Genomic DNA, 19,284 nt, shown 5'->3' on the forward strand with positions numbered 1-19,284 from the left:
TTTGTCAACTCTATGCATTGTCGTTATTATCTTCGGACGCTTTCCATTCGACCAAAATTTCCGAGTTGCATTTCGAAAATTTTCAGTAGCGAGTGGAACAGCTTCTTGCACAATTTCCGGCAAAGAGGACAACCGCTGGGAGCTTCCGATATTTGTTACCGGGAATTTCTATTCCATTTGATTTTTATCACTGAATTTCCGGAACTTTTTGGTTGAAATGAAAGCGCGCCTCATTTAACCTATCAGTAAACGGGGTAGGGTTGTTGTGAGGGGGGGAGGGGGTGAAAAGCGAGGAAGGAGGGGGGAGCTCTTTTCCAGTCTCCCTCCTCTCCCTTCCCGTCAGTGTTCCGGGTGAAAATACTAGCGGTTCGATTTCACTGAAAAAAAAGACCAGTGCATCTGCACCATGCGCAGAGCAGAAGAAAAAAAAAAAAATTAATTAATAGATAAAGTTAGGTATCCAGTTTGAAAACCGTTCCCATTTATTTTTCAATCATGGAGTGTTTCTATAATTAAATCTACAACAATAACGTGAGCTTCCTTAAATAGAAATGGAGAGAAGTTCTATTCATTTAAACTACCATTGACAAGGTTCCATTGGCAGTTCAGCCACAATTTGAAAAATCATGACAAAATTCTCTTTTATAAAAACATTGAAATGGTAACAAAACTCTCACCATTTGTGCTTAGACATTTTTAAACGAAAGCTATTTCTTTATGGTTTGTTAGGTTTTTTTTTTTCAATAATTCTTCGTTCCTTATAAACAACTACCAAAACTGTATAAATTTATCAATTGATAATAGATTATATATGAAAATATGCATGCATATAAAGAAGTCATCTTTACAATAAGAGCGAAATTCATTAAATATTTCAAGCAAGACAAAATTACTGCTACAACTGGAAAAGAGTGATCATTCTACATGTATTTACAAACAAACTACCATTGAAATCACAAATATCAGTCCTGCTGTCAACAACACAGCTTCTGGGTCATTGTTTTCTGTATGGAAAAAAAATACTTCCATTAACACACTTCTCAATCTTGCTATGCAAGCATACAGTCTTGATAGGGGAAGACCCAACTTCTTCAAAAACAGGGAGCTGTGCCAGTTGTGCCAAGATTATCTGGGGCAGATCTAGGGGTTCAGAAGGGGGGGGGGGGGGGGGTTCAGTCGAGGACCTCAATTTTAAGGATGAGGATGCCCTGGACCCCTGTAGGGGGACCGGTGCATCTCTTAGAAATCTTGCATCCCATTCTCACACCCACTTCTCAAAAATCTCGCAACCCCTTCTCTAAAATGCTCTATCTGCCCCAGATTATGCACACTTTAGAACCATAAGGGGACGAGATGGAATCGAAGGCCCTCTTGGAAAATTGAAACATCTAAGTTTACTTGGCTGCTTTTACTTGTATTATTTCCTCCATCTCAGATTTTTGACAGATCACGATCAGATTCCAACCCCCACCACATCTCACCTCTCCCTCCCAAACAAATGCTCTATGAAGTAGTGTCACTGGAGTAACAACCATGGAATAGAGGGTGGTAAAAAGTATCATTGTAAATATTTGAATTGATGCATGGAATGAGAAAAGACAGTCGCTGCTTTCATCCTTGTGAAAAGTTTGCTGCTAAACAGCCATGAACCGTAATTTGTACATGTGCATGTAGCTACTTGTCATCCACAATTGTCTCGACTTGTACTTTTTGTTTGATAATTAATGAGGTGGAAGATAAAAGGTGTAGGATCAAGAAGTGTGAAATATGCAGTTAACTTTCCGTGAAAGGTGATCTGCATTATGCCACCAAGGGGTGGTGCAAAGGCATATAGGTGCTACCTGTAATAACTGACTTACAAGGGGCTCAAGCTCTTTCCTCTCAACAAGGTTAAGCTCAGTGACAAAGTAATAGAAATGCTTGTAACACTGGTTCACGTGTGCTTCCTGGAATGCAACACAAAACAATAAAATTCTATCAAAACGCATCTTAACATCCTTCATAAAATTTCAGTCCAATCTTTAATATGGACACAAAATGGGATAGAAGAGCTGAGTGTCTGTGTTATGGAGGTGTAAATAACAAAATGAAAAACCAACAAATGGACCAATCAACAGACAAACCAATTGTGTAATAATTATATTCTGACTAAGCTTAGTTTTCACTTTCTTACTTCACACGGATACATGTAATTATTAAATAAATAAAGAATCTTTAAGATCTTGTTCAAAGCTATCTTCAAGTTCTTACAGTGTGCTTCTAAGAGTACTTGGATTCATGGTTGATACTTACAGCTCCTAGAGATTGTATTTTGTCAAAGTGATGGATGTAAACATGAACAAACACTCTGAAAAGTCTTGTTAAGATCTTCTTGGCAGTGGGAAGAAATGTTTTGGGAAAGGGAACATCTGAAAAGGATTAAAAAGGACAGGTCAACTGATTACCTTGTATTTAATACAATAACTGTAATTATGTGTGGCACAATTAATGCAACAAAGGGAGACAGCTTTATGTTTTTGGACGCATTGCATACCTACATTGTGTCATGCGAGGAAAAGAGCAGAAAATTATGCATGAAAAGACCTCATAGTTAAACATACATGTAGCTTTCTGCTCACAATAATTCAAAGGTAAAGAAACAAAGTACTGGTCATCAGGGATGTTGTTAAGGGCCACATGTGGACTTATTTCACTGGCTGAAAGAAAACTTAAATCCAGCCATAATCTCTCACAGAACCAAAGACTAATTAAAATGTAAACTCTGGACTGGAGCTGCCTTGAAGGTGTGAAAAGCTGGGTAGGCTTGTTTGAGCCAGTTAAGCTAAGTGTTCTCTAAGCTTAAGGGCCCATTAACCGATTCATGTGCGCGCTCGCACGCGTTGCTAAGGAGGTGAAATTTCACTTCCGGTCACTTACGTCAGCCTGAGCATGGGAAATAAAAACAACTCAAAAACTTGCAAATTCGCTTACATTTTACGCGTTTTTCTTTGTGTTTCGCAAGATGCAAAGTAAAAAAGGTACAAACAAAGACAAAATAAGAGAAAGACAGAAAAACAAGAGCAACAGAAAGAGAAAAACTAACTCCGTATGGCTTTGTTTGATCTTACCGAAGTGCGCTGGTAGTGTAAATTGCGCACGCGCTGATAGGGTAACTTCCAATAGATATCGGGCGCACTTCCGGTTTCTTTAAATGCTAAAGGAAACGCGGTTTTTCATTAAATTCAGCCTTTTTCGACGAATTTCGATTAAAGCCAACGTTGGCAACATAGCTATGCATTCCTTTTTCGAAATCATGCTTTTTTCAGAAAATTACGAATTTTTCAATATTTTGAAATGCTCTCAAAATCTGACCTTTTAGAAATTAAACAAAATCGATGTATAGCGTAATGAGGATTTAAATTAAAACACTAAATCAATGAAAAAAATCCCGGGAAAGTAATTTGCCTGGGAGCCTTTGCATTTTTTCTGTATTAGTCACATGACCATGGGCATGGCCTGATGACGTCATCACTAGTATTACTGATCAGGAAAAAGTTAAAACACATGAAATAACTCTGAACTAACTAAAAATGATGAGGTTATATGAGACTAAATTTTCCCTAGCAACGAGGGTTTTCACTATTTTTTATGCTAACTGCATTACCAAAATGGAATGTGACTACCAGTATTTTAAGTTACTGTCTAATTAATAAAAATTGTGCAGTACCAGAAAATATCCATACTCCCCCCACAGAAGGGATTGGAATTTTCTGAAGGGTGGGGGTTCTCTAAGACCAAAAAATTTAAAGAAATGTATCAAGTTTAATTGGAATTTCCAGAGGGGTGGGGGGGGGGGGGGAGGTCTTGGAAAAAATCCCTTCTGTGGGGGAGGTATGGATATTTTCTGGAACTACACATTACTGATTTATACATGTCTTTATAATAGTTGATTGCATTTCAGACTAGGCAGTTAAAACAAACATTCCATTAAAACACAACACACAGTTAGGAATTCCAGTTCATAAGTAGCTGGGAGGAGGATTTTAACTCCAGCACCTTCAGGTTACATGTCCAACATTGTAGGCCAAGCTGCTTCCTGAAGAGACCCTTTGATATCATAATAACATGCCCAATCTGTACCTTTATCAATGGGAAATATGTCCTCATTGTTAATTTGACTTTCAACCCAATCCATCAGCAGGGAGATATACTGTTAAAGTACAAACACATCAAATGTAAACAAACTAAAAAAATAACACGATGAGCAACTTTAAAAATTTTCGGGAGAAAAGAAGAAATCCTAAGTGACTTCAAAATATGACAAATGAACTGACAAACAAAAAATTAAAATTAAAATTACCAATTATAGGGGATATGTACATACAATGAGTATGTGCATGTCTATCCTTTCATGTCGTAATCTTGGAGTCATAACTAAGCAGGGACTGAAATGTCCTATCATAGTGACCTTAGTTTATAACAAGGACAGAGACAATAACCCTTACAGATATCATGGACTGGACTAGCAGCATATTTCACCCCTAAGACCTACCTGCAAACTATGTGAAAATTTTATAATCACTCAGAAAAGAATTTGCAAAGCAAAAGATGAAAAAAAAAAAAAAAAAATACCCACAGAAAACCAGCATGGAGATGTAATAGAGGTTTTAGAGGAGGTTGGTTGCATAAACAAGGCTCGGCGAAAATTTTGAGCGACTCACACAGTCATGGATAATAAGTTTTGATAATTCCATACCTCTTGTGCAGGAACTGATGTTGGTTTCTTGTATCTGTCTCCATCACACCAGTGATACTCGTACCTTAAAGAACAACGTATTCACAATGTCATTAGTTAACACATGTTGATACTGTACACAAAAATATTTTATAATTAACTTATCACTCCCACCCCTCTTCAGTAAAGTACCGGTATACAGTATCAATTGAGGGGAGGGGGGGAGGGGGGGAGGGGGGGCGGGTGGGGGAGAGGTAGGACTGCAGGCCTGGCCTCCATCAAAGACAGACACTACTATTGCTATGTTTTTGCATGCTAGTCTATTAATCAGAACATGGATCTTGCATATCAGGTATGTACTTCAATGGATATGCTTAGTCTCAGGAAAAAAATTAAATGCTACTTATACATAGTTAATTAAAACAAACCTCTTTCCTCCAGACATGGTGGGACAGCTCTCCTCTGTGCAGACTTCAGCAATTGCACCATATATCAAGTTAATGCGGTTAAAGAAATCCACAACTGCATTAAATACAGATACAGACGAGTGTAAATTGTGCATGATTCAATTACATTATATTGCAAATTAAGCACCCTGTCTGAAGTGGAATGACTTGTTTTCAAGAGTGGTTTTACTCTATAAGGAAGGGAAAACAAGTCTAGTTTGTTATATGATGTACATGTATATGTCAATGCCAAAATCTCTACATCTCCAACTGATTTACCCTAGTGGGGAGAGAGCAGGGTGGGGAGCTGCAGGGATACACCATAAAATTACAGTAACATTAAGCTCCCTAACTAGGAAAAATCAATTAAAACTCTTAGTTGCCCTTAGGCAGTGTATGTGAGTAAAAAAGACAATGTTTGAAGTCTGACAGGGGTGGACATGTCTGGAAAGAGGGCATCTATTTTTAGGAGGTATTGATCAAACTTCATATTGAAAACCAAAAACATAAAATAAAATAAAATGAAATAAAATAAAATAAAAAATGAAAACCAGAAATCTAACCATGGGCTAACATTGATCAGCAGCAACAGTACAGCTATATGTCAGCCCCAAGGCAAAATCAAATTCAAAAAATCTTAAATACATTTATCCAGAAAGCACTTTAATCGATAAACTGAAACTTATCTTCCTCGCCATCTGTTATCTAAAGGAGCTCGTCAGTGATTTAAATCAGCTTATCTTACAACAGTGGTACAACTACATGAAATCAGATCATTACGAATGCGTACTCTGTACATGTATCTCAAGAAGCTAAGAAAGTAATCAGGCGCCATTTTGTTAACAGGAGTCGGTAAACTTCCCACAGTTGTAATTTAAGACTGGGTGGATTACGTTTTAAGATGTTCAGTCTGATTAGAGAGCTGTGATTTTAATCTTACTGTGCACGGCCACCCAGTCATTGAGATCCTCGTCAGCTGGGAGTTTCACGCATGCTTTCAGATTGATGCCGGAATGAAGCGAGGCCTTGAAAAGGCAAACGACATCAAGAATGTAAGTTAGTTTTACACGGCTTCAGCGCGTCAAAACGACTGATAAAATAATCATGAAGATCGAATCAAACTATGAATGGCTGAGTGTATTTAATTTCTATGTTTTATAAACGGTACCTTGGACTGCTTGTGTAGTTCGTAACGTAATGTTCCTTCTTCCAACTTCCTTTTCGGACGAAAGGTCTGGAAGATAACACAAAGTCAATGATAGCGACTTTGATAGGCAAAATGTGTAAGGATTCCTACAGATACCAACTTATAAATGTTGTACAACCATACAATCACAACAAAACAAACAATTATCATGCGGAAACGAAGTCAATTCGACGTACTTCCAACTGTAACAACGGAACAAACAAATCTAGTGGCAATTTTATCTACCTTGTCCTTTTGAAAGAAGTGAGAAAGACCCTTCGCAGCCATTGAGGAATAATATACTTTGACTTTTCGCATGAAACGGAAGTCCCCTTGACCATATAAAGGCAAGTTCGAATCATCAATCGATTTTAGAAGAAGCCATTCCAGTGAAATCGATAAGTCGCCGGCGATAGGATGAGCCAGCGTTCGTGCACGTGACAGTCATGCGCTCAAGTTGGGAAAATAGTGATAGATCGGTGGTAGTTAAGTCTTCGGAGATTCGTACGAAAAACACGTTCATGTTAGCATTAACTGCTTAGATTTTTGATAAGACTAGCTGACAGGATGGCAGAGTATTGGCTTATTTCAGCTCCCGGTGATAAAACACCACAACAAACGTATACAAACCTCAAAGGCAAGATGACCGGTCTCACCCCGGTCTTCCAACTTCAACTTCCCGAGCTTAAGGTTGGTGATGATCTGATCATATAAATCATAGTATTATTTCAATAAAAAACCTAGCTACGATAACATTAAGTACGTTTGTTTCTTGGTAAGCCATAGGCAACTCAAAAACCCTTAATTTTACGCGAGATTTATGATCAAATGTTCTTGTTCTAGAACTCGCAATTCCATAGTTGGCTTATATGATGTAAGCTAACAAGTTGTAGCTTACTCTCTGTGATGGTATTATTCACGAATTTGTTCTCACTTAGCTTCTCCGTTTGCTTCTGTTTTAAAATGACGTTTGTACAAAACGTTTCATGAAATTGAACAAGTTTTAACCTTGCTGATCTCGTGGAGTTAAAATATAGTTACATGACTTGCCTGGAGGCAGAGAGCTTACGGCCCAATTCTCCACTTGGAGAACGGATAAATGATGATGACATGACTTGTACATTGTACATGTTCAGTGTATGAGAACAACGTAGGCAGTTGCAAAAATAAAGTCTGAAAAACGAAATAAGGCTCCAACAGGCTTCAAACCCATTACTTTTACACTGTGATCCTGGTTCAGTGCTCTACCCACAGAGCTATCATATCCATGGATGGTGAACTAAAGCTAGTGAATATGTGAAATATCATGTACATTTTGTATTTGAACTGCAGGAGAAAAGATGTGTAAGTACAGTAGGCAACATGAGAGGTCATTGCAGTTATGAACACAACTTAAACAGTTATGTAAATAAAGCCTGAAAAAAACAGCAAACAACCAAAAACATTCAACCTTGAACTGTATTTGAACCCAGGAATTGCTGCACTTGCATTCTGTCCAAGCCTGAATTTATGTTACTTAGCTTTATTTTGATAATTGCCTAACTTGCACTTATAACTGCTATATATGCAAATTATCACTCATGGTGTGTTTCCAGTTAGTGGCCTTTATGACATTCCCTCTGTAATTACAAAATAAATAGTTCCCACAGTTTGGTAGCCTGTGTCACTACCGCCCTCCCCGAAAGAAAAAATTGGAGAGAACATCTCTGTGAAGCAGATATTGGTTCATTTCTATGTTGTAAACAGGACATTTTGCAAAGGTAGTGCAAAGAATGCGACATTGAAAATTGAATTCAGTTTGCCCCTTCTTCCTGATGGAAGAATTCAAACCAGCTGAATTTCAGGCAAATGTTGAAGGGATGTGATTTTGTCCCTGCAACATATTTTTTTCCCCAAAAATCATTTTTAGATATTTTATAGTAGTTATATAATCCTATTTGTTAGTTAAGTTTAATATTTATTCCCATTTGCACATTTTCACATTGTTAGTTTGTTTTCTTGGTACACCTGTAAACTAGCTGGTGCATCCTGTAGACTCTGCGTAAAGTCTATGGGACGTACCGTTCCCATTATGTAAGTATGCGACCAAGTAAAATAAACCATGTCTATGTCTATATGGCTATGTCTAAACATGGTCAGTCACTGTTGCAAAAACTGTGGCTGTGACACATCCCTGCTTCATGTCCTTGTGTCATATCCCCCAGTGTGTGCAGACCTTAACTTCCATGTACTTCTTCAGCAGTACTGTTATTATTTATTGGCAGGTGGGAACCTTGGATACGCTTGTTGGGCTGTCAGATGATCTGGGGAAATTGGATGGATTTGTTGAAAGGTACACATACATGTACACAAAGATACATCAGAAGGTTTTAAAGGATATTATGACGCTAAACTGGAATTTTCTTTAGAGAGTTGTGAGATTGAAATTATAAAAACCTTCCGTGAGAGGGGTATGGATATTTTCTGTAACAACATATGGTGAAACCTGTTTACAGGACTATAAATTTGATATGATGTTTATATTTTACTAGACAAATAGGGAAGTTCCCAAGCCTGGTGGTAGATTGAAGGGACTTGGGATAGAGGATCTGGGTTAGAGCCCTCACGGCTGGCTATGTCCACTATGTGGTGTTCTTGGGCAAGACACTTATAAATAAAATTAATGAACTTAATACTCTCACAATGCCTCTCACTGCAAAGATGGAAATAATAAGGACCCTTGTCTGGTGAATTTTTTGTAACCCTTACAATGGACTAGAATTCCATCAAGGAGATTACTTAAATATACTCCTTCTACTGTCTACGTGTATATTACAGTTAACTTCATGTTACTTGAATTAGGATGTACTCTGGGATATTTGCACATCTGGCATGACAGGGACTTAACATTGTTTCGTTGTTATTTCCTTATTTGCAGTGTCACTCGAAAGTTAGCTCACTACATGGTTGATGTGTTAGAGGAGCATCAGGTGTGTACTAAGATCTCTTCAGATTAATCACTGTCAGTAGGCTAATACACTCTCTTAATGTCCTCATGTGTAAATTTATGTGACCTAAAATAATAATCATTGTTACTGTTATGTTTAATGTTCATACACATGAATTTGTGTTGAATATACTCTTTGCTTCTTTCAGGACAGAGTGAGAGAAAATCTGCTTGCAAATGGCCGTAAGTATGATAGACATGCATGTACATGAATGCTACTGATGCTTGTTTGAAAAGCTAATTTGTAGATGCCAGCATGCACGTACATTTGTACATGTACAGTATTTCACTTTGTAATGTAAAATGGGTTTTCTCCAAATTTGAGATCACTTTGAATGGCACTGTGGCACTACTAATCAAGAAACCTAGTTTAAAAATTAAAACCTAGTGAAACATTTCAACCAATATTGTCTTTGATTAATGTCTGACTTAAAGAAGGGAGGCGCGGTGGCCTCATGGTTGCTGCGCTTGTCTCTGGATCGAGCGGTCTGGGTTTGAGCCCTGGACTGGGATATTGTATTGTGTTCTTGGGCAAGACGCTTTACTCTCACAGTGCCTCTTTCCACCCAGGTGTATTATAAATGGGTACCGGCGAATTTAATTCTGGGGGTAACCCTGCAATAGACTAGCATCCCATTCAGGGGAGAGTGGAAATACTCCTAGTCGCTTCATGTTATAGAAACCGGAGATAAGCGCTGGCCTGATTGGCCACTTGGCTTGTATGCAGTCTTTACCTTAAAGATAGTGAGTGTTGTATTATTAAGATTTAATGGAGTGCACAGTCCAAGACTGAAAGACTGTTACAATTTCACAGAGGACCTGTCAAACTTTGTAACCAAGTTTCAGTGGGATTCCGCTAAATATCCCATCAAACAGTCACTGAGGAACTTGACAGAAATCATCAGCAAGGTATGCAGAAATTATTGAACATTCTTACAGCTGTATGTCAATACTCTTCAGTGGAAACATTCACAGTAGACTGTGAAGGCCTGTGCCTCATCAAACTGAGTTAATTTTCTTAATTGTACTGGCTTCTTCCTTCATTAGTCACCAAGTAGACTGGGAACTTTACTGTAAAACGTGGTGAAATTCTAAGTGGTAGCAATTTAAACTGTTCCTTTGCTCTCTACATGTTTCCGTCAATGCCACTGTAATTATGGACTGAAATAAAATAGTTACATGTCTACATGTCTTTATGTCAATGTTTTCTGTACATGCCTAACAATGCAGTCTGTAAAAATCTTGATTTCATATGCTTAAATTCTAATTTGGTTAATGCATTTTTGTGACTGATTTTATCATTTTACAATGTAGCAAGTGACACAGATTGAGCATGACCTGAAGACCAAGGCATCTGCGTACAACACAATCAGAGGCACTCTGGCTTCCTTGGAGAGAAAAGCTACGTAAGTCTATCATGTAATGCAGAATTTAGCTTTCATGAGCACTCGACCCCTACAGATACACAATCTATCAAATGAACGCAACCACACAAAAACAGATATTCTTACAGGTACTTAAAATAATTATTATTTTAAGTACCTGTAAGAATATCTGTTTTTGTGTGGTTGCATTCATTTGATAGATTGTGCATCTGTATGGGAGTGCTCATGAATGCTACCTTTTCTGTTGAAAAGAAATAAAGTATAGAGATGAAGGCAAGGACACTAAGGAAAAATTGGGCTACTTTTTGTTTGTTTGCTCATTGAATCTGTGGTATTCTCGGTGTACTTAGTCCTCAGTTATTTACTAATGGAAACAATTTTTTTTGCCATAGGGGAAGCCTTCTCACAAGAAATCTTGGTGACCTGGTGAAAAAGGAAGATTTTGTTTTGGACTCTGAATACCTCACCACTCAGTTAGTGGTTGTCCCAAGGTACATGCATGTCACTTGCTCTTAGAAAAAACAAGTTTCTCTTTTCATTTCTTTGTTAATCATTTATATGTGGACCATTTTAATCCAGTGTGAGACTGATCTACATGTTGTCCATAGTTTCTTGTCTGATAAAAATGTAAGACAGTATTAACTGTGTTAAGTATAACTGTACTAGGCTTTTATCGTTTAATTTTGATGTCACACTACACGTACTTACTGTCAGTAACACTGGTTTAATGTTGCCACATGATATAGGGCCCTGTACAGTGAATGGCAGAAGGCATATTGGAAACTAACAGATATGGTTGTTCCGGAATCATCACGGTTGGTATAGGTTACTCTTACCATGTAAATCATTTATTTGAAAGAAATCAATTATAAATCAAACTTGAACATAAAATGAAATTTAAATCATGATCAAGTTATGCCTTCACTATCCTTGTAGTTATACTGTTGTTGCATCAATTGATTTTCATTATTTTGCCTTCACTGCCCAAGCAAACACTCTCAAAGGTTATGAGGCATGGGCACATTGGTCTGCCAGGACCAAGATGTTTTTTTGACACAATAAGGTTCCAGCAAAGTGGATAAAAGATACATCAAAAAATATCTTACATGATTGTGCCAAAGCTGGACACATAAACCCAAAAACCTCTTATGAGGAAAAATAGGGACTGTGTACCCCCAGCCAAACGCAGTGGCACCACCTTTGGGGTTTTAAGGTTGATATATAAACAACAGAATGCAAGATAAATCAGATAACGCTATTCACACAACGCTGAAACAAACAAAATAAACCTTATCCTAAAGTGAAGAATTTTTAAGAATTTTAAAGAAAGCTTATCTTCTATCTTTACGTAACCGCAGACTCCAAGATATTGCTATCCTTAGTTAATGTTTAAGACTAAGAACAATTTGGTTCCAACATATATTTCAGAACTATTTAGTTGTAACATGAGTAATTATAGCCTTAGGAATAAAGACCATTTTTCCATGCCTACAATAGATAGAATACCACTACCTCTGGGAGACACAGTTAAGATATATGGGTCCGTTTATTTGGTCTAAGCTCCCAAAATCTATTAACATGATTGAAACCTTGTATGCCTCTAAAAGTAAAGTGAGAAAGTTAGACCTTAGAAATGTTTTAAGTAATAATTGCAAGGATTGTCATTTATTTGATCTAATTAGTTGTTATCATACTTGTGGTAGATCCTGCAAAAATACTGGGAGGGACTTTTATTTATTTTAGATTTTGTATTTAATAATGTATCTTTTAAATAGATTATCTTTAGATTTGATATTGTATGTAATAATATTTTTAGATAGGTGTCCTTAATTAGTTTCTGTAATGAAGCTAGAACGAAAGACATTTTTAAATAAAATAAAAAAGTGCTAGTGGCAAAGCTGACCGTAGAATGTCACAAGTTTCTCAACTGTCTCTTTGCAAATGTACTAACCATGAGCCTTCTCTGCTTGATTTCGTCACAATACTAATTCATGTCAACACCGATTATCACAAATGACATGTTTTATGTTGTTGTTTTGTAGATTAGTTTTTGAAGATAATGAACACGGTTTGTTTACTGTCACCTTGTTCAAGAAAGTGGTGGATGAGTTCAAACTTCATGCAAGAGACAAGAAGTAAGTTGCATTGATGGTCCAAGAAGTCAGAGTTAATGAATCACTTTATTTATGTACTTTTAACACTACAGTACAACTCGGTTACAAGTGGTCTAACAGTTAATACATTGGACTTGAGGTTCAATCATGGGGCCTGTTCTTGAAGGTTCCGAAACGTTTTCACACCCGGAAAGCAAAAGCAAAATCTCAAATCTTATGATTACAGAGCTGTTTTATTCACTTATTCTTAAAATGAACAGAGGTTCCCTTCATACAAGAAGTTTCAGGCATATACACTTCTCCGTTTTTAGATACAGATGAACTAAAAATTTATAAAAATGGCTTTACCGACCTGAAAAGTTTCTGCGGCTTTCGAGAAATGGGCCCCTGGTTTCTTCATTGTGTTGTGCAATTGGTGAACTGCTTAGGGTCACCGGACAAGATATACTTGTCTGGGAGGGGGCTCTGTTGGACTAGCATCCCATCCACAATGTACATGTAGTGAGGACTAGAAATACTCTTAGTAGCCTGTATCACAGCCGCCTTCAGTGAAAGAAAAAGATTGGAAATTATCAACAGCAACACACAGATGATCTCTCCGATTTTCTTGTATGGCGAGGGCAACTGTGACACAGGCTCTACTGTTAGACTTGTTTGATTAAAGGTTGGATAATGCTATACACTACTTGTATCTGGCGGCTAGCGTGCGCACAACTGCAGTTTTGTATTTTGTTAATAAAAGATAAAAACAGTTTGTATAGTGTATAGAACTACTGATACTCCTGGGTTCAAACCATTTACTGTGAAAAGATAAAAACTTCAAATCTCGTTGAAGAAATTCAATCTACAGTGTAGTATGTTTACAACTGGATGGTGGTGTGGTATTTCCAGTGAAAAAACTTGTTATCCAACCTTTTAACGACTCGACCCTGGTCACTTGTTCATACTACAGCTTGTTAGATCACCAAAGCCTAAGCCATGTGTTAAAAATTCGCAAACATTAGATACAAAGCAGTGCTAAGTACATGTACACTGGTGAATTCCACATGTCTAAAATATCAAATTTAACCCTTTCCTCCTATAATAGGGATTAATAATAATAATGATAATAATAATAGGGAAAACAGTCCACTGGTATCACAAAGGTTTTGAGTTAAAAAGTTTTTCTTGCTTTCTTCCGAAGGTAAAACTTTCAAATAGCCTCTTTCAGAGTTACCATGTCAAAGCAGAATCTCTCTGTGCATTTTATGTTTACTTTATGATTTTTGTGTGTTCTCTGTTTTGAAGTTTATCTTGTTATTTTTTTTAGGTTTTTAGTTCGTGAGTTTGTATATGATGAACAGGCTCTGGAAGCAGGAAAAAACGAAATCACAAAACTGGAATCCGACAGGAAAAAACAATTTGTAAGTTAAAATAAGTTTCCTCTGTTGATAATAATATTTGTCAGATATTTTGGATTGTGAATTGGTTGATCTTAGTAACAGTAAACATTTCGCCAAATCACAACACCGTAAACTCCCCGCGTCTGGCAACACAGAGCGCGGTAAAAGAAAAGTAACTAATGATTGATTGTTTTGTTCTTTAACCCGATTGGTCGTGTAGATGACAGCTTCTCTCTAATTGGTTCGACCGCATTCCACGTGATTTACCAAACAAACTGGTTCACTTTATCTATCATTTGGAAGTGACCTGAAATGCAATAAAGTGTGTTACATTTTGTATATCATTTAACTCATAAATTTTTTTTATTTGAATTCCATTTTAGGGTCCTCTCGTGAGGTGGCTAAGAGTGAACTTTAGTGATTCATTCATTGCGTGGATTCATGTCAAGGTACAGAGTTTTTACCAAATTACACTTGCCAGTTAATCGTTCGGCTGGAGTTTGTGAACAAGTTCATACAATTTGAAAAAAGTGTCATTTTCTCGTGCTGCTGTTACATTGTAAGAAATTAATTTCCTCATTTTATTTGTTCAGGCCCTTCGTGTGTTTGTGGAGTCAGTGTTAAGGTAAGCTCGAATTCAAATGTTGAATCTTCTAAATCAATTTTAGTATATGGCTGGTTTGCAGTGTCACGCCATCAAAAATAAAAATCATAATCATTCAATAAACTAAGTTAAGAGGCTGGGATATGAAATATGATTGATATATAAACAACCTCGCCAAGATTTAGGTCTGTGCAATTTTTCATTCTCTCGTTTTTCGGAGAAGTGTTTCACTCAAATTTATAGAGCTTTGTATGAAGTCGCCATGTTTGTGCCCCTCGGAGGGACACGAACATGGCGGCCGTAAAGTAACAGAAACATCTATCATCGAGTTTCGCTATTGAAACGAAAAGTTATTACTCTGTAGCTCTGACACATTGAAATTAATACTTCTGCTAGAGCAACAACTGTTTAGTTAGCAAAAACTTGAGCAATAACTCAACTTTTTTGACTACTCGAGAGCCTTATCGGGCCGCCATTTTAATGTCACACAACGCATAAACTTGGAAATTCAAACGTGCTCTATTACATAATGAGAACCCTGTCGAGCTGAAACGCTGCAAAACATCAAGTTATTAGAGGGTCTTACATCTGATGAAACTAAAACTTCAGAAGGATTGGTAATTTCTTATTTTGGAAAATGATGACGTCACATGAAAAGCGGCAATAGGCCACATTCGATATATTAAAATTCAGTTTGATAGTCAGGCCTAGACGACACAAACAAAAGAAATGAATAAACTTGTTCATTCAATTTCCTTTGTTTGTGTCCTCTAAGCCTCGCTGCAATGTTGACTCGAAAGTGGTCTAATGTTTGCACTATTACTGCGCGCTAAATAGAATGACGTGCTACGCACACTCTGGTTGCCACTCTGATTGCTCTTGTTTAGTTATTTTCGCGCTCGCAAAAAACAGCCAATCAGAGATGCTTGGCAGATACGTAATCAGTATGGAATTTTTTGGGTCCAGTTTTACGCGTGTTGGACTTCCATTATTGTGGTGATGCAAACTATGCAATAAGCTCTAAATTTTTCTTTTTTTTTTTACAGATATGGCCTCCCGGTAAACTTCCAAGCTATGCTTCTACAGGTATAAAATGTACAATTTTACTTCATATTAATGCAGATGAAAAATCCAGCAAAATAGCACATTTTATGTTACCTTTATTACGATTCACGATCGTGTGAGTGTTGCGTGACCTAGTAGACGTTGCTTGCACACTTTGCGCGTGACTATTTGATTATTTGACATGCACGGAGTACTTTTACGCCCTTAAGGCACAGAGCACATCATTAAAGCTTTCCGAAGCTGGGTCGTGCCGGTCTTCCGGCACTTGCTGGTCATTTTAAAGATATTATTTGAGTCAACGCAAACACAGTTGAGCCAAAATGGCAACAATGGACCCTCCCAGTCAAATAAAATTTGTTATTCTTGAAGCCTGCTTCAAGATTCTCGCCAGCAACATCACATTACATCACTAGGATTTATTGATGTTTTCTCTACCCTCGCAGCCTTCCAAGAAGTCACATAAGAAGATAAAAGACATGCTCGACTCGTGTTATCAGCATCTTGATAACCAAGGCTTTAGTTCCACCATGTATGACGCTCACGTATGTATTACTTTTAATTGTTTGTACTTTCTTAACGAACAACGAAGTACCCCTGTGCTTGTAAAGTACAGCAAATGAGACATAAAGTAGAGGCTGCATCAAACGAACTGGCAACAGGAGTCAGTGAGGGTAGATCATAAAATTTGGTCAGGAGCTTTCTTCCGGAATCTCAGTTACTCTCAGTGCGGTGAAACGAGCTGAGAGTACACAAGATATGCCATTATCATTCGATGCATTTTTTCTTTCTTTTCATTGGCCCAGAGCCCACCACATGACATGCAAATAATTGTCTACAAATAATGGTCTGTTCATGCGCAAACCGTCTAATTGTGTTTTGCTGAAAATACCATATCCTACTTATGCGTAATTGTAACCACGCTCTTAATTTAGCAATAGCAAATCGCTTCCCTGAGCTGTCAGAGAGATTTAATATATGAAAACAAACTTGGTGATCAAATGATAAAACAATTATTGAACTCGGTTGTCGTAAAATATCGTGATTTGTCAGTGTCTCGCAGTTCAATTATTTTCCTCAGCCGTCGACTTCGGCAAATAATTGATCTGCTCGCCACTGACAAATCACGATGTTTTGCTCAACTTCGTGTCCAGTAATTGTCAATTATTTGCCTGTCAAGAAATTGGAAGGCGCGCTAGTCTTAGACTCAGCGGTTACTCTCTTTACGTATTTTTCGAAATCGTTATTTAACTCGAACGCATGCGCACAATAAAACCGGAACTGGGTTTTATTTTTCATCGTCCACGGATGAAAAACGGAGCAAGTTAGACTTGAAGACTGCTCTCAAGGGTGCACTGTTATATCAGCAGCAAAAAGAAGTGGTTTTAGTGACTTACCAGACTCGAATGTCAAGCAGTTTGTCATAAGAGGAGGCAGAATGGCCGAGTGATTATGGCAGCGGACTTGAAATCCGAAGTCAGTCGTGGGTTTATGTCCCGCTCGGATCACTAAGCTGGAGTTGTTTCTCGGTAGACTGTAGTTTCAACTCCCCGGTCATGCTTTTAAATAGCCAAGCGGTCTACCTCACGCCAGTTGGGATTTTTGGAATGTAACTGTTTCTTTCAGTTTAAAGGAGCTCAGTCACGGTATTTTGAGTTATTTGGGCCACGTACAAAATTACCTTTAAATGGTAGGAAACCTGAAAATAGCAGTTTAATAAGATAGAAAAACACCAAAGAGGTAATGGTAAACCATAAGGAACAAGGATGGCCAAGGATGGAGAAGATTGACACGGATTTCAAATGACGAATTTGAAAAATTGAGGCGTAACTTTTCAATATGCGTAAACCGTGACTGAGCCCCTTTAAGTGGCATGCCTGTGAACTACATGTAGCCAGGTGTAGTTAAGAGCATTGACCCCACTGTAAACAACAGCATTTGAGCACATATTTTTTTAACATTATTGGCTTCTAACCCGATGCTTGTTTTTTTCTTCTTCTTACAGAATCTCGACATCCCAGGGCTCAGTTTGTCTCAGCAAGAATATTATCCGTACGTTTTCTATCAAATAAAGTTAGACCTAATTGAACGGTAGAGAAAGACAGAGAATAGATAATGAACGTTTTAATATGAATTAATTAATTTCAGGCAAATTTCACACGGGATGTCAATTGTAATTTTTATTATACAGCGAGAGACTGACTGTTTGGCTCGTGGGAAATGGTTCTCAGATAATTTGTCAGTTCGGTTAAGTGACGTTGACAATACTAATCTACCTGCAGAATTATACAAAGATGATATTGAACTGTAAATACAATAACAAGATAAGTGAGCGAGATTGTCTTTTCGGTTGCCGCTAACTGCGGTTGGATTGATCTAGTCTGTGTACATTTTATCGATCAGTATTCTACATAAAAAATGCTTCTACTTCCTTTTCTGTTTTTGTTCATACAAAAATGGTGATGATGCATTGTTGTAAAAGACAGTTGATGAAAATGAAGTTTGTGGATTACCTGGATTCTCACAACTGACGGTCAAGCAAATGTATAACAGTGAATGAGGGAAATTAGAATTTCAGTATTTTTTTTTTCCATCGCCGCCTAAACATTCATACAACATTTAGAAAGTCGTTTTGCTTGATCGTTCTCCAGATATCTCAATAGGTAGCACTGGCCGGGACTTATGTCCATCCTCTTCTTGATAATTTAGTAATTTATCAGCATGTAAGGTCATGCATATTTTAACGACGTGAGTATGAAATAAAATTGATAAGTGGACGAGTAAGAACATTTTGTTCGTTTGTTTATTTGTTTGTTTGTACTGCTTACACAAAGTGCGTTATTGTTGTTGTTACTGAAGTTGTTAGTTTTGCTGTTGTTCGGATGAGAAAGATGATGCCTCGCGAAACAACAGACGAAAAATTATGCTTGACTGTTAACCGAAGCAAAACACGCCTGCAGTCTCTTTCTTCTTGGTTTGCTTTTTCTCATTGTTTACCAGGTACACTACATGAAATACACGACCGACCGACCGACAGACAGACATTTTTGGTGACAATAGACCAATTTCGATATATTTAAAAAAAATCAGCTTAACACAATAGACCTCAGCATGAGGCTCTGGAGAATAAACCCCACAAACTCTGTATTTGTTTCCTAGAACCTCGCATTCGTCTATTGTTTTAGGCTGAATTTTGATACATCGAAATTGGTCTATTCACTACTGGGCTGTACGGCAGAGGCAAAAGAATACCATCGTCAGAGAGGACGACGCATGCTGATCAGCATGAGGGAGTAGTGAACGGTATGCATAATGTAAAGTAAAACGTCCTGCGCTATCGGTAGGGTTGGTCAGCTGGCGTTGATGTGCGCTCTATAGTTCAGTGACATACTCAGTCACGGCCTG

At 37.6% G+C, this 19,284-nt stretch overlaps 2 protein-coding genes across 3 annotated transcripts; one reads left to right on the forward strand and one right to left on the reverse strand.

The window, feature by feature from the left end:
- Positions 1-459: 459 nt before the first annotated feature.
- On the reverse strand, positions 460-6,760 carry LOC110051040 (MOB kinase activator-like 3). 2 transcript variants are annotated; one of them, XM_089277299.1, is made up of 9 exons: positions 6,593-6,756; positions 6,329-6,394; positions 6,101-6,185; positions 5,143-5,236; positions 4,736-4,799; positions 4,120-4,189; positions 2,293-2,408; positions 1,860-1,946; positions 460-1,004 (listed from the first exon to the last, which is right to left on the reverse strand). In XM_089277299.1, the coding sequence occupies exons 1-9, from the start codon at positions 6,662-6,664 to the stop codon at positions 975-977; spliced, it is 684 nt and encodes a 227-aa protein (XP_089133425.1). In that variant the 5' UTR covers positions 6,665-6,756; the 3' UTR covers positions 460-974. The 2 variants fall into 2 exon arrangements, with proteins under 2 accessions (XP_089133425.1, XP_089133424.1); XM_089277298.1 differs by lacking the exon at positions 460-1,004 and having other exon boundaries at positions 1,726-1,946; positions 6,593-6,760.
- LOC110050996 (V-type proton ATPase subunit C 1-B-like) lies at positions 6,754-18,666 on the forward strand. Its single transcript, XM_020756971.2, has 15 exons — positions 6,754-7,036; positions 8,611-8,678; positions 9,264-9,315; positions 9,482-9,515; positions 10,147-10,241; positions 10,647-10,738; positions 11,110-11,208; positions 11,464-11,532; positions 12,760-12,852; positions 14,141-14,234; positions 14,597-14,662; positions 14,807-14,838; positions 15,864-15,903; positions 16,326-16,424; positions 17,885-18,666. The coding sequence occupies exons 1-15, from the start codon at positions 6,914-6,916 to the stop codon at positions 17,972-17,974; spliced, it is 1,146 nt and encodes a 381-aa protein (XP_020612630.1). The 5' UTR covers positions 6,754-6,913; the 3' UTR covers positions 17,975-18,666.
- The last annotated feature ends 618 nt before the right edge of the window (positions 18,667-19,284 follow it).

The sequence above is a fragment of the Orbicella faveolata genome, unplaced genomic scaffold (genome assembly GCF_042242905.1).
Source record: "Orbicella faveolata isolate gen_17 unplaced genomic scaffold, um_ofav_v1 contig_46, whole genome shotgun sequence".
Taxonomy (NCBI): Eukaryota; Metazoa; Cnidaria; class Anthozoa; order Scleractinia; family Merulinidae; genus Orbicella; species Orbicella faveolata.

Bases quoted from the DNA above. Each gene is read 5' to 3' on its own strand.
- LOC110050996 (XM_020756971.2), top strand. From the start codon at position 6,914: ATGGCAGAGTATTGGCTTATTTCAGCTCCCGGTGATAAAACACCACAA. The intron at 9,316-9,481 runs GTGTGTACTAAG...TGCTTCTTTCAG, and splicing joins ATGTGTTAGAGGAGCATCAG to GACAGAGTGAGAGAAAATCT. The intron at 12,853-14,140 runs GTAAGTTGCATT...TATTTTTTTTAG, and splicing joins CTTCATGCAAGAGACAAGAA to GTTTTTAGTTCGTGAGTTTG.
- LOC110051040 (XM_089277298.1), bottom strand. From the start codon at position 6,664: ATGCGAAAAGTCAAAGTATATTATTCCTCAATGGCTGCGAAGGGTCTT. The intron at 5,237-6,100 runs GTAAGATTAAAA...TATTTAATGCAG, and splicing joins TGACTGGGTGGCCGTGCACA to TTGTGGATTTCTTTAACCGC. The intron at 2,409-4,119 runs GTACAGATTGGG...AATCCTTTTCAG, and splicing joins CATATTTCCCATTGATAAAG to ATGTTCCCTTTCCCAAAACA.